General features: G+C 35.0%; 1 protein-coding gene across 5 annotated transcripts in view; it reads right to left on the reverse strand.

Moving 5' to 3' along the window:
- The window catches only part of CASP5 (caspase 5), a 28,535-nt gene extending 14,196 nt beyond the window's left edge, over positions 1-14,339 (reverse strand). For 4 of the 5 annotated variants that reach the window (XR_006692168.3, XM_015435645.4, XM_074012626.1 and 1 more), the window contains exons 1-3: positions 14,283-14,339; positions 5,795-6,052; positions 4,079-4,330 (exon numbers count right to left, since the gene is read on the reverse strand). Coding sequence is in view for 3 of the 5 variants with exons in the window: in XM_015435645.4 (XP_015291131.3) it covers positions 4,079-4,330; positions 5,795-6,052; positions 14,283-14,289 (517 nt within the window). In the remaining 2 variants the exon portion in view is untranslated. The remainder of the gene's footprint in view (positions 1-4,078; positions 4,331-5,794; positions 6,053-14,282) is intronic. The other variant, XM_015435646.4, reaches the window with a different exon arrangement.
- Between the last annotated feature and the right edge of the window lie 924 nt (positions 14,340-15,263).

The following is a 15,263-nucleotide window of genomic DNA, read 5'->3' on the forward strand; positions in this document are numbered from 1 at the left end:
CTGTGCAGCCATAAAAAAGGATGAGTTCATGTCCTCTGTAGGGACATGGATGAAGCTGGAAACCTCATTCTCCGTAAGCTATCACAAGGACAAAAAGCCAAACACTGCATGTTCTCACTCATAGGTGAGAATTGAACAATGAAAACACTTGGACACAGGAAGGGGAACATCATACACTGGGGCCTGTCATGGGGTGGGGGGAGGGAGGAGGGATAACATTAGGAGATATGCCTAATGTAAATTACGAGTTAATAAGTGCAGCACCAACATGGCACATGTATACATATGTAACAAACCTGCACGTTATGCACATGTACCTTAGAACTTAAAGTATAATAATAATATATATATACACACATATATATATATATATATATATAAAAATTATGGCTTCTGCCCCTATGACCGAATTTATCACCTAAGAACTTTGAGAGAGAGAGAGAAATCTTAGGAAAAGACTTCTTTGTATGTAGGGGTTATAGCTGTACCTAATTTCCAGCTTAAGGAAATGTATTGTGGGAATTCCCTGACAGAGAAAGCAGATCTCCCCCAACCCCACCAAGAAAAAAAAATGCAGTTATAGATTCTGATTATTCTGGAGAAAAACTCTTGATGATTTAGAGTTAAATTTGGCTTTTCTGTATTCAGAAAAACAGTTTGATTTTTCCAGTGGTTTTACCCTAGGGTACTCATTTATTTATTTGGACTTTTTGCTGTGTCGGGGCAAGAGTGTGCTAATACTTGTCAGAGTGCTATCTATTTGAAATACAATGTGTGTTTCATGTGCAATATTAAATTCTCTAATATCACATTTACAAAAGGTAAAAATAATTTTAATAATGTATTTATTTAAATAATATATTCAAAATATTATTATTTCAACATGTGTCACTAGCCACAAGTTAAGTACTTAATAGCTACATCTGTCTGGTGGCTACAAAACTGGATGGGACAGCATCGTATTTTGGAGTGATAGTCCCCTCCTAGTTCACACTACATACAGATATATGCATACAGCAAACACTTAACAGAATATTGAATTCTGTACCATCCTGGTAATTTTTAAGCAACCTTTATGTTAATTACTAATTTTTCTAGAGGAAATAGGCTTCAGCTATCTTTCAACAAATTGTGAAATCACCTATTTATGAAGAAATGTCGTCTAGTGACAATAGTACTGTGTCCAAGGTCAAAGGGACAAATGTTTGTATGAGATTCTGACATAACTCTGGACATCTTGTCTCTAAACTGCTGGAGCAGCCAACACTGTCCAACTCATATTTTATAATGTGAGGAAATAATACATCTCTTTTGGATAAGTTTGCTTCTGAGTAATTCTGATCTATCCCCTTGTGAAATGTAATATTGATCTCTTTTAACCGATATTGTGCGAAAAACTGGGAGATTATTGAGCCCTCCTTCTGGAAAAGAAAAAGGAATTTACATATACAAACTAGAAGAAAAGTTTACTAAGATCTAATAAGAAAATTTCTTTTCATAAAAGGAATGGACAGGCATATTTTTATGTTTGGTTAAGTGATCCAACCAAGACATAGGAATCATGAGTAAAGTAATATTATTCTGTATAAAATTTGCATTGTTTTGTAATATTTCATGTATTTTTTATATTTCTATCATTTGTTTCTGTTCATTTTTAATAATATTTTAAAGTAAATGTCTTGCTAAAGTGTATGATAAAAGCCTGAGTTCTGGGAATACAATAAGTTATAAGTGTGTAAGGAAACCAAACCTGCTAAGCATCAATTTTTTCATAGATTAAACAGTGACAGATGCTTTTTCTTCTCATTTCAGAAAATTCTGCCAATGTGAAGACATCCAGGGTCCTGGGATATTCCTGGTCTGAGGGTATGTTTTCCTGTTTAAAGGTCTGGAGAACTTCCAACTTAACAGTCATCTCCTAATGACTTTTATGTGTCTGTGTGTAGAACAGGTGTTTTCCAGTAAAATTAGAAATTAGAGAGAAATTCTATCTTATATCCAGTAGTAGAATTAGTATAAAAATACTATTTTATTACAAAATAATAAATATTATAGTACAATCTGCTTCCAAAGAGAGTTTCTATTAGCCTGGCAGGGCAACAAGAAGTAATGTGGAAATCAGGAGTTTAGATAAAAATTTCAATTTGAGTCTTATCTGTTATCTAATGAAACAGGAATCTCTCAGGAATCTGCTCAACAATCTCTTTACATTGACACAAGAAAGGGAGTGGTGGAGTGGTACAGGATCAGAAAAGCAATTTCCCACATCACGTAGGGACTTACATGGTTATCTCTCTGACTAAATCACATCATTGGTATATAGTGTGTCTATGTGTATATATGTGTGTGTGTGTATATATATGTGTACATAAGTGTGTGTGTGTGTGTGTACATACAAGACTTTGTTAAATAACAAACGAATAGCTAGGATTCTTCTTATCCTGCCCTCCAGAATCCAATGCTCTGCTGGAAACCCTCAGAATTACAATCATATCCAAAGACCTGTCCAAGGCCTGTACCCCTTCTAATAGCCCAGCCCACCCAGCTTCCTGGTATGCTGGGCCAGTGTACTCAAAGTGTTCTGGGATTGATCTTTCTGGAGAATCCAAATGCAGACAGAGTGCAGGGAGCCACTGGACCCCTGCTGCAGGGATTTGCAGCTGCCTCCTTCCTGCCACAGCCTCTGCTGATCAGATAGGCTATTTCAGTTTATAGTTTAGTGCTCATCATATATGATATCTGGGATTGCTAAAATCATTTTGAAGCCCTTATTGCTACAAATATGATTCCTATTTGCTGCATTATCTCTGATTTTTTAAAACGAATATTTTCCCCCTGCCATTCCAGGTTTGAGGAAAAGGAAAATACTTGCAAAAGACCAGTTTAAATACTAATAAGAATGCATCCTTGCCTAAAATCTTGGACAACTATACTAGCATGTGGTTTCTGTTGAGGGGAAACTTTCCCCATAGAGAAGGGGAGTTTATTTTGTGTAGTGACGTTTGAACAATTTATGTTGCTTTGTGTTCATGATCATATATGATTATTGGTAAACTGTAGTAGTTCAGGGCTGAAGATTTCAGTTTAAAGTCTATGGTAAATTGAGTTCATCCCTGGGAAACATTAATCTGAGAATATTTAGGCTCTAATAATTCTGATAATTCAATCTGTGTCAAAGGTTTTGAACTGTTATAAAATTTAAACATTTTATAGTAGTTCCCTGATCATAATTTTGTAACTCACAGAAATGAGTAAGCATTGGAAAATTCTAATTTGTGGTGCCCAAATAATAATTAAGAAAGCACTCTTTATTGCATGCATACACTTCATTTGTTTATTCATCACACATTAATTAGGTATCCGCTATGTGCCAGGATCTCCATTAATTTCTCTTATTAATTGGTGAAGAAACCAGTTACATTCTGGTAGCAGAAACTTGGTGCATATTACTTCTTTTTACTGAAGCGGAAAAGGGTTAAAAGTGGAGCACGTTTATTCTGGAAAACAAAGCGTTTAATTTTAGCTGTATTCATTTTGTGATGCCAGTGAAACACTGGAGCAGAATTGTTGAATATGCCACTAGAGCTAAATGAGTCTGGAGCTCAGATGAGAGAGTTATGAGAGCTAATATGTTGGAAATTGTTGGCATGTGGTGCCTGACATTACAATGTTTCTAGCTGTAGACAGTCTAGTGAGAAAGTACTGGAATTGTCCACATTTCACAGGTGGTAAAACTGATGACTAGGGAGAATGGAAGGTTAAGAAACTTGCCTGAAGCTGCATAGTTCACATGTGACAGAATCTAACTTTAGGTTTAAGTATCCCCTACTAAAAAATCTCCCCTATTAACTATTTCTGTGCACAGTCTACACACAAGGACACAGATATTTGGCTAATTGGAAATTTGTTCCCATCCCATAAAAGATAAGGTGGTCTCTAACAGGACGATGACATGTTTACTGAAAATGAGAGTTTAGAAATGAAAGTGTAGGAGGATCACAGATAACACTGCATGGGCCTTGGAGTTGAATATATTCTGGAAAATTTAACATATTTATTGTGTTAGATGCAGCCTTACGTTTTACACTGGTGATCCTTTGGTCCATATTGAGAAGGGTTTGGGTAAACCTTTGATGAGCCACGCGATTCTTTCGCACAGAGTCTACCAAGATCAGGGCCTTGTCTTCAATTTTGACATTGTAATAATTTTCCTTTTCCTCTTCATTCAATGTCAGAACATCGTGTTTTGCCAAATGATTAAAAACACCATGAAGCATATCTTTGCCCAGGTATTCCAACACCTTAAGTATTTCTTTTTTGCGATTGTCTTCTGTCAGAAAGAGAAAGACTCCTTTAACTATGGGCACAGCTTAAAGAGTTCTGCCCTCACCTAAGACATAACTCTGTAATATGAAACTCTTCTGAAAATACATTCTATTTTACCATGTCCCCAACGAATAACACACCCTTATTTTTGCACCTGCAGAGTTCTCTCACCCATCAAATTCATACCAGACTGTGCTTAGCAATTCATTTCCTCTTAAATTTGTTTTTATAGCTTTTCTTCTCCCTTCTGTGGCACTGGGCGTAATGCTAACTTTCTGGTCACCTGCTGTTTTCATATTTCTCTTTCTCTTGTTCCCAGTTTATGATGATGATGATTTACCTGAAAGGCACACTCCCAGGACAGTCCATGCTCTTGTCTAGACTGTAAATACTACTAAACTATACAATCTGGCCTCTTTGTTGTAGTTAGTTTCCTTGGGGAAAACACCATACCTTTTAATTTGCATTTTTAGCACACATCCTATACCCACATCTTTGTGCTCATTAACATCTTTGTGCTCAAAACGCTTAAAAGTACTTAGCATGCTTGCTGAATACATGACTTAATGAACAAATGGATGACTGCATCTACAGTCCTAATTTTTTAGGATCTTTTCCTCAATCAAAATTTGAAATTGAAAATAATATGACAACCAATCTAGCATGGTGAATTTATGTGACATCAGGTTAATTACTACACCTTAGCTTAATTTGAAATTTTATTGGAAAATATAGATATCAGTGATAAATTGTTGTGCCTGTCCTTCTACCAATTACTGCCAGTCATTGGTAAAGCAACCAGTTGCATTCTGGTGGGAGAAATTTGATATATATTAGTTTCTTTTACTAAAATGGAAAGGGGTTAAAGTTGGAACAAATTTGTTTAGAAGAAAAAGTGTTTAATTCTTAGGTAAAAATTAGTTTAATAAAGCCAATGAAACACTGGAGCAGAATTGTTGAAAATGCATCTAGAGCTAAATGAGTCTGGAGCTCAGAGGAGAGTTCTGGATGACAGCTAACATCTTGGGAGTTGCTGGCATGTTGATGCCTACCAGCACAATGTTTCTAACCTTCCACAGTCTTTTGAGAAAGTACTGAAATTGTCCTCATTTCATAGGCAGTAAGACTGATGATTCGGGAGCAAGAGAAGTTAAGATACATGCAGGAAGTCACATAGATTATTAATGACAGAATCTAGGTTTAGGTTTGAGTATGTCTTACTACAAGCCTCTACTATTAATTATTTCCATGCACAGTCTGAACCCAAGGACTCAGCCTTCTAGCCAATTGGAAACTGGATCCCACCCCACAAAAGACAAGGTAGTCCCTGAAAGAAAAATTATAGGTTTAGTGAAAATGATAGTTTCATAAAGGTAGGATGGGGGATCACAGAAGTCACTGCATGGGTCTTAGAATTGAATCGATTCTAAAACATTGGAGATATCCGTTATAAAATATCCAGTCTTACTTTTTACACCAGTCGACTTTTGATTCGTAGTAGATAGGGTCTGCATAGATGTTTGTTCAGCCATGTTGTCCTTTGGCATGTGGTTTGTCACGAGAGGCCCGTCTTCTTTTCCTCTTTCTTTTTTTTTCTTTTGTTTTTTCTTTTCCTCTTTCTTCAATTTGAGAAATCTTTTTTTCACCGAGTTATCTAATGTACTCCGAAGGGCACGTTTGAACAGAGCTTCTAAATTCTTATGGAGGTTTTGTTTGCCGCTGTCTTCTGTCAGGAATATAAAGACTCCTTCAAATATGGGCATAGCTTAAAGAGTTTTGCCCTTGCTTTAGACAAAACTCTGTTATGTGAAACATCCTTGAAAATACCTTCTGTCTTACCATGTCTTCAACAAATACTCACTATTTCTATGTACCTGTAGCATTCTCTGACCCATCAAATTCCTACCAGGCTGTGTTTAACAATTCATTGCCATTTAAATTTGGTTTTTATAGCTTGTCTTTTTCCTTTCTGCAGCATTGGGCCTAAGGCTAATTTCCTGATCATCCACTGTATTCAGATTTCTCTTTCTCTTGCTCAAAGCTCATGATGATCTACCTGAAATGTGTGCATCCAGGACAGTCCATTCTCTTGTCTAGACTGCAAATTATTCCTACTGGACTGTAGGATCTTTCCTTTTCTCTGTATTTAGCTTCCTTGGTGAAATAACTGTATCTTTGAATTTGCATTTTTTAACACACAAGCTATACCCAATAGTGCTAATTAAGAATTTTCTGCTCAAAATGCTTAAAAGTACTTAATCTGCTTGCTGAATACATAAGTAAGCATCCAACTTAATCATTCAGTGGGTAAATGCATCTGGATACCTAATTCTTTAGCGTCTTTTTTCAAACCAAACTTTAGAACTGAAAATATTTAACAAATATTATGGTAGATTAATATGACACTGAGTTATTGTATTACTCCTTGGCATAATTCAAATTTTTACCAGGAAATATCTATATATATCTATATATATCTACATATATATACTTATATATATGATATATACATATATATCAAAGTAATAAATCATTTATTTCAATACAAGAGATATGATTTAAGCAGATTGTATGTGGAAAAGCCAGATATCTCCTCTCTTCTCAGTTAACTCTATGAAGATTGTTATCTAGTTCATCTAGATATAAGGATAGCTTTCACGCAAAATACATTTTCTAAAGAAAACATGTCAGGACATTGAACAAAATTTTGGCCCAGAAGTACCAGACTCATTTTCCAGGTTATCTTGAGTTCATATGTCAATAATGAACCAACCATTATTAGAAAGACACATGGAAGTTACAAAACAGGAGAAAAAGTTACCTAATAGCATATAATAAATGTAACATCTCCTATGTATTTTTTGTGATTGAAAATGAATTCATATAAAGCAATGACAATCATCATTATCATTATATCATATAATTATCACGATTATTAATAGTGTCAGTAATTATCATTATTATAATGATTTAATAAATCAATAATTATCATTATTATTAGAATCAATAAATCAGTAATTATCATTATTAAAGTGATACAATAAATCAGTAATTATCATTATTATTATTATATCACATCAGTAATTATCATTATTATTTACAAATCTCTCTTCTAAGTATTTTACAAATAGTAGTATACTGGACCCTCACAATAAACCAGTAGAATATTTATTATTTTATCAATTTGATAAATCATTTAAATAATAGGTTGCCCTAAATCACATGAATTAGGTTTCAAATCCTATTTTTACACCACATTCCATAGAGTTAACCATGACAGGCTTTCAGTAATAATAGTTAATACATGTTGAACCCCCATGAGGTCAAGTGTTTTACTGAAATTTCACAAAAACCCCATGCAAAATGTATATTAAGCTCTTTTATATGGAAAAGGAAACATATACAGATAAGTTACTTAAGAAATTGAGTGTAATCTTGTGAAAAGAAAACAAAGTATATAGTAACTCCGGAGTAGGAACAGAAGTACAAGTGTTCAGAATCCAGAGCCCCAACTCTTAAGTCATCAAACTACATTACATGACAGTTGATGGAGAGCTTCTTAAGAGAACACAGATAAGATGCTTAAGGAATTCAGAAAAGATGAGAAAATTCCAGGAGGAGAGTTTACAGAGGCTTCTTAGAAGACAAAACAAAAACGCTGGTTTTAAATGCTAGGTAGGTGTCGGAACAGAGAATGTGAAGATTTGCAGAGTACGCAGGTTAGTTTATGGAATGTCTACTCTGTCTGAGTTCTGAAGTTCTGTTTAACTTATTTGCATGCTTAGTAAACTAATATAGTATTGACTGAATATTAGTTTATAGTATAAACTAATATAGTATTGACTGCATGAATATGTGGAGAAATATGATAAGCAATTAACCTAAAGAGGTTTTCAACACAATAAATGCCACATATGACAAACACACAGCTAGCATCATACTCAGTGGTAAAAAGATAAAAGCTTTTCTTCAAAGATTAGAAAGAGGACAAACATACCCACTTTCACAACTTCTATTCTAGAAATCCTAACCAGAAGAATTAGACAACAGAAGGAATTTAAAGACATCAAAATAGGAGAGGAAGAAGTTAATGTGTCCTGTTTATGAATGACATGATCTTACATATATTAAGAAAACCCTAAATGCTCCACCAAAAATCTGTTAGAACTAATACACAAATGCAGTAAGGTTGAAGGATACAAAAACAACATGCAAAAATTAGTATCATTTTTATAAAACAACAAACAAAAAAATTGGATAATAAAAATCTCATTTATAATGGCTATTAAAAAATTTCATGAAATAAGGAATAAATGTCACCAAAAAGTTAAAGATGTATATACTCATAACTATAAAACATTGACAGAAGAAACTGAATGAGATTCACAAAAATGGAAAAATACCCTGTGTTCATGAATTGGAAAATATTATTATGTCTATACTACCCAAGAAATCTACGCATTCAATACAATTCCTATTAAACCTCCAATGGCATTTTTTACAAAAATAGGAAAATCAACCTTAAAATTCATATGGAATTATGAAAAAATTCAAATAGCCAAAGCATTCTTGAGTAAAGAACAAAACTGGAGGCAGCACACAACCTGACTTTAAAATATACTGCAAAGTTATAATAATCAAACATAGTACTGGCATAAAAACAAACACAGAGAACAGTGGAATATAACAAAAAGGCCAGAAATAAACCCAGTTATTTGTAGTAAGTTTATTTTTGACAAAGTTTCAAGAACACACAATAAACTAAGGACATTTTCTTCAATAAATGATGTTGGGAAAATTAAATATCTAAGAGTAGAAGAATGAAATTGGGCCCTTATCTGTCATCATATACAAATATCAACTCAAAGTGGATTAAAAACATAAGCCTAATAACTGAAACTATTACACTACTACACAAAAACATGGGAAAGCTTAATGACATTGGTATAGACAATGATTTTTGGATGTAACACCAAAAACATGGGAAAAGAAAGCAAAATTAAGATATGAGATTACATCAAACTGAAAAGTTTTGCAAAGCCAAGGAAACAGCAGTGTGAAGAGACAACCAACAGAATAGGAGTAAATATTTGAATCCATATATCTGATAAGATATTAATATTCAAAATATATAAGAAACACAATTCAATAGGAAGAAAATAAATATTACAAAATGAACCAAGGACCAAAATAGACATTTTTCAAAGGAAGATGCATAAATGGACAACAGGTATATACAAAATGCTCAACATCTCTGATCACTAGGGAGATTAATACCACAATGAGATATTGCCTCACACCTATTAGAGTGATTACAATGGGTATTATATAAAAAGAAAGATAACAAGTGTTGGAAATGATGTAGAGAAAAAGGAACTCTAGTATACTGTTAGTGAAAATATAAATTAGTACATTCATAATGAAAAACAATAGGAAACTCCTCAAAAAGTTAAAAATTAAAATGAATTAAAAATGTTAAAAATGATGTAGCAATCCAAATATTTAGTATATATTTTAAACATTAAGTAAGTATGTTGAAAAGACATATACACTTCCATTGTGATTGCAGCATTATTCACAATAGGCAAGATATAAAATCAACCTAAGTATCTGTAGATGGATGAATGGATGGAGAAAATATCGTAATGCAACAGTATTCAGCTTTAGAGAAATGAAAAAAATCCTGTCATTTGTGACAACATTGATGAATGTGGATAATATTATATTAAATAAAATAAGTGAAGATGGGCACCAAATACTATATGACCTCACTGATGTGTAGACTCTAAAAAAGTTAAACTCATAAAAGCAGAAGGTAGAATGGTGGTGATTAGGAGAAGACAGGAAGTTTGGGGAGATGTTGATCAAAGGAAACAACATTTCAATTAGATAAGAGAAATAAGTTTAAGAAATTATTGCACCACATAGTGACTATAGTTAGTGATGTATTCTTGAAAACTGTTTGACAGTGTAAATTTTAAGTGCTGTGATCACAAAAAAAGATAAGCATAAGAGGTAATGCATACGTTATTTAGCCCTTTAGGGATTCTACAATACATATTTCAAACATCATTTTGTACATAAGAATATAAAATATTTATCTTCCAATTAAATAAATAAAATAATTTTTATAAAAAACAATTCAAGATGTTTGACTTGAGATCCTCTTTTCATAATCTATAAATTCTCATCGCATCAATTATAAGTTTAAAATAATAAATAAATTACTCAAATTTACAGATCAGCCCAGATGTGGATCCTGTATGGAAACCCATATGTCCAACAACGAGACATCACTTAAAATTATCCCACAGCCTCATTCAATTGAACTTTTAAAATTGAACTGCTAATTTTCTTCTATTTCCATCCTTCATTTTCTCCTCCATATAGTAAAAAATAATACCTAACTTCCAAGTGCAGGAAGGCAGCAAAACGTTATGGTATTAAACTTCTTCTGCCTTCTTTATGTCTTATTCCCCAACTCAATTCACACTGCACTGATTTTATTTACTAAACATTTTCAGAATCTGACCACTACTCTTAATTCTAATTGTTCATTACTTCTATTCAGGCCAACACCCTTTCTTTCTTTTTTTTTTTTTTTTTTTTTTTTTTTTTTTTTTTTTTGAGACGGAGTCTGGCTCTGTCGCCCAGGCTGGAGTGCAGTGGCCAGATCTCCGCTCACTGCAAGCTCTGCCTCCCGGGTTCGCGCAATTCTCCTGCCTCAGCCTCCCGAGCAGCTGGGACTACAGGCGCCCGCCACCTCGCCCGGCTTATTTTTTTTTGTATTTTTAGTAGAGACGGGGTTTCACTGTGTTAGCCAGGATGGTCTCGATCTCCTGACCTCGTGATCCGCCCGTCTCGGCCTCCCAAAGTGCTGGGATTACAAGCTTGAGCCACCGTGCCCGGCCCCTTTCTTTCTTAATTACACCAAGAACCTTATACATCTTCTTTTTCTCCCTACTATTCTGTTATTCACAATGAAGAGTGTTCCAATATCTAGATTTGTCCATGAAACCTCTCAGCTTATTCTAACCTAGGCCTTCTCCTTCAGCCTCATCTTCTGATACTGTCCCCACCTTGCTCACTACAATTAAAATATTCTGCTCCTCTTTTAATGTTTGGTCCAGTCTCCTACCTTCTCCTTGCTTCCTATTCTCCTATGCTTTCTGTTTATTCTCCAAGTCTAAGACGGGATGACATTTTTTTTTTCAGGCAACCCTCTGATTCTCCGAGGGGAGACAATGTCAGAGGTACATGTCCCTGGGGCACCTTGTTTCTCTTTAGGGTAGCATACTTTTTTACCTTTAATTGTGATTTCCAGTCTAATTCTCAGCATCCACCATTAGATTTTATGCTCTGTGAGGGCAGGTGGCCATAAACTAGGCGTGCACTACTTCTGGCATTCAAGGGAAGTCTAATAATTATCTACTGAATCACTACTTGAGTGAATGTAGAAACAAATGAATAAATTTTAGGTATGGCCCAACTCTTGAAGAATATTTAATAAAAGGTAAGTAAGTTTGATTTTATTTAATAGACAATAAGCACACACTGGAAGTTTCAAGCAGAAGAAAGGCATATTCATTCTGGAAAATTTAGTGAGCAAAAGTTTGCGAAAGATACTCTGCTAGTGGTGAGGGTACCATTTTGAGGAAGTATTCTTACATGTTCAAGCTTACAGTCAAGTGGAAAGATAGATATGCAAATAAGTAAAATAAAAAACATTATAAGGATTTAAATAATAAGCAGATGCCCCAAAAAAAGCATGAGCACACTGTGTCTCAGGTAGAAGATAGTTGTCCAGAGAAGGGAGGGCTTGGCACAGACACCCAAAAGACTAGGAGGAATTTGCCCCTTGGACAAGTGAGGGGTGGTCTCCTAATAGAGAGCAGTGTGGGAAGAAACAAAGATTTTAGGGTGTCAAGAAGCTGGGAGAACTGGGCTTTAGAAAGTATTGAAGTGTGCAGCCAGGACTGAAGTGGGCGTGATCAGAGATAGGGCCCCCATCTGAAGATGTTTGTTTGCAGAAAATTGACAGAACGTTAGAGTGTCGAGTTTAAGAGTCAGGCCAGCCTAGAGTCACTCTTCTCGAGAGACATTAGACCAAAAGAAAATTTTGTAGTCCTTTTCTAGACATCTTCCTCAACTATAAAATGGCAATAATAGCACAGACTTAACTGACTGGTTTTAAATATTCAGTCAGAGAGAGTGCATGAGATACCTATCACACAGGATTATTTTTAAAAAACAGTTTTTATTGATTATTTTTTGTTATTTTAATAATCACTGAATTGAAGTTGCAGTGATAATAAAAACGAATGGAATAATTTAGAGGCCAAATTCTTCGAGATCAGTTTTGGTCCTAGGCAAAGTGATGTGATGTTCTTATACATTTTACATAGGGTACTGTTTTTTCACTAGTTTTAGTTAACAAAGACCAACTACACATGGTTATTTATAATTATTGACCCACTTAACTCGTTTTTGATTAGCACCCTTCAATTTCTCCTATCTATTATCTAATAATTCTCCTGACTCCAGGCTATGACCAGTAAAGTCAGCCTGCCCGGCCAAAGAGGTAGCCATGGCTATGAATTTGACTTACTCCTCCCTGGCCAACTGCTTTTTAGTATCATAAAATACACAAAAAAATTTTAAAAGCGAGCAATTCCTGCATTTTAGGAGTTTCAGTTAAATGTTGTGAGGTGAGTCGTAAACCTTGGAGATAATTAAGCTACGGAAGAATCAAAGGAAGAAAGAAACTCAATAGCAAGGAAGTACAAGTGAAGTAAAATGCAGTCAATATTTGCTTTTTTTTCTTATGAACTTGAAAATCGTGCCTCAGTGATTAATGGAAAAATGAAAAAGTATATTTTGAAAGACAGAAACACCTATCTGAAAGCTTAGATATTTTTTAAAAGGCAACAGGGAGTCAATGTATGCTGCTGAGTAAGAAAATTACATTAATAGATCCCTAGCATATGAGAGGTGAGATTTAACTGACACCAACTGTGCTAATAATGCTAACCTGCAGAAGAACCTATGCCAGGCTAGCTTCATAAGAATTGTCGGAAGATCTTTAAAGGTTAATAAATGTCTATAGACTGTAAAGATTGAGCTATTCAGGGTTGGGAAGGCGGTAGTAATCTGATTTTTAAATGTGACTACAGATTATTCATATATGTTATAAGGTTTAGAAAACACTGATCTATTCCAGTTTCTTCCTTTTTCCAATGAGGAGAATGAAGCCACAGAAGCAATATGACCTGCTGGAATAGCAGCTGCTTAAGTAGCCTAAGACTCCAACTCATAGGCTTTTTCAGCTTCTGTGTATAAGACAGTTGGCCTGAAATTAGTGTACAGTATGGACTGAAGGGTTAAGTTTCTGGGAATGGGAAGCCAGTTAAAAGTCTACGATAGCAACCTAAGAAATATTACATTATAATAGTTAGTACCATAACTACACAGAAAGGTGGAAAAAATGCAATCACTTTAAACAGACCAATAACGTAATTCAAGATAAGAGATGACAACACGTTGAGAACACAGAGGCTCTCAGATCTGATTATAGGGAGAAGGTTCCTAGTCTGGAGGATTAATTTGGAATCAAAAGGAAGCAGAGAAGATTTCAGAGTGCATTTAGAAATGTCTGGAGTTTTCTCACACAAATAACTTCCTCTGTCTTCCCTTACCCTCTCTTTGATTCACAGAAGCTGAAGGAAAGGAATTAGCTTTTTTCTGGCTTGAAAACATCTAGAGAACATATTCTTCTTCAGTGTCTCTAACACAGGGTCTCATGATTCAAACTACTTACCACCAACAAGAGAAAGATTCAGTATGCACACTATTGTTGATTTTCCTTTTGCTATTTCTGCCTGTCACCCAGCAATAAATCAAGGTTTTTCTAAGACCTGAGTCCCCAGCTGCTAGTCAGAAAAGGACTCCAGACTCACCAGCCATAGCTAACAGCTTCTGTCTCTTCGTACAGCACTGGAAAGTGGCTCGGACTCAGAATTAAAAGACACCAGGTATTTCCTTATTGCAGGGAGTGGGAACATGTGATCACAGATTACAAAGCTGCTTCTGGGAACTTCTAGTTTCATTACTGGGAAGTGCCCTATAGTCAGCAAATTGGCTTTCTAGTCTTGAACTCTAGATTCTCCCCTGGGGAAAAAAGTACAAATAACAAAACATTGTTCTGTGGGTTGAAACTTCAGCCTGGTTTTCTTTTTCCTTTTCTCTCCATAGCCCCACATCTTCTATTCATCCTTCTCTTCTGATCTGTCAGTTTTTCTACCTCTACTCATCTAAAAACACATGTCTTGAATGAGTAAAATCTAACTAGTTTCCTTGCATCTTCCCATAAGAATTAACCAAATATTTTGTATGGCTTGGGTTTCTTTATTTTTCATTTCCATTTTTATTTGCGTTTCAGGGGTACATATGCAGGTTTGTCACAAGAGTATATTAGGTGATGCAGAGGTTTGTGGTACAATTTAACCTATCACCTAGGTAATGAGAATAGCACCCAGTACATAGTTTTTCAGTTCTTGCCCTCTTCCTTTACTCCTCCCTCTAGTAGCTCCCCGTGCCTGTTATTCCCATCTTTATGTCCATGTGTACACAGTATTTAGCTAGAACTTACAAGTTAGATTATGTGATATTTGGTTTTCTGTTTCTGCATCAATTTGCTTAGAATAATGGCCTCCAGTTGCATCCACGTTGCTGCAAAGGGCAGGATTTCATTTTTATGGCTGTGTAATATTCCATAGTAAGTGTGTACCACATTTTTAAAATCCAGTCCACCATTGATGGGCACCTGGGTTGATTCTATTATTTTGGCTGTGGTGAATAGTGCTGTGGCAAACATTGAAAGCACATGTCTTTTTGATAGAACAATATATTTTCCCTTGAGGATTCAGTCAGTAATGGGA

This window comes from Macaca fascicularis, chromosome 14 (genome assembly GCF_037993035.2).
Source record: "Macaca fascicularis isolate 582-1 chromosome 14, T2T-MFA8v1.1".
NCBI classification, from domain to species: Eukaryota; Metazoa; Chordata; class Mammalia; order Primates; family Cercopithecidae; genus Macaca; species Macaca fascicularis.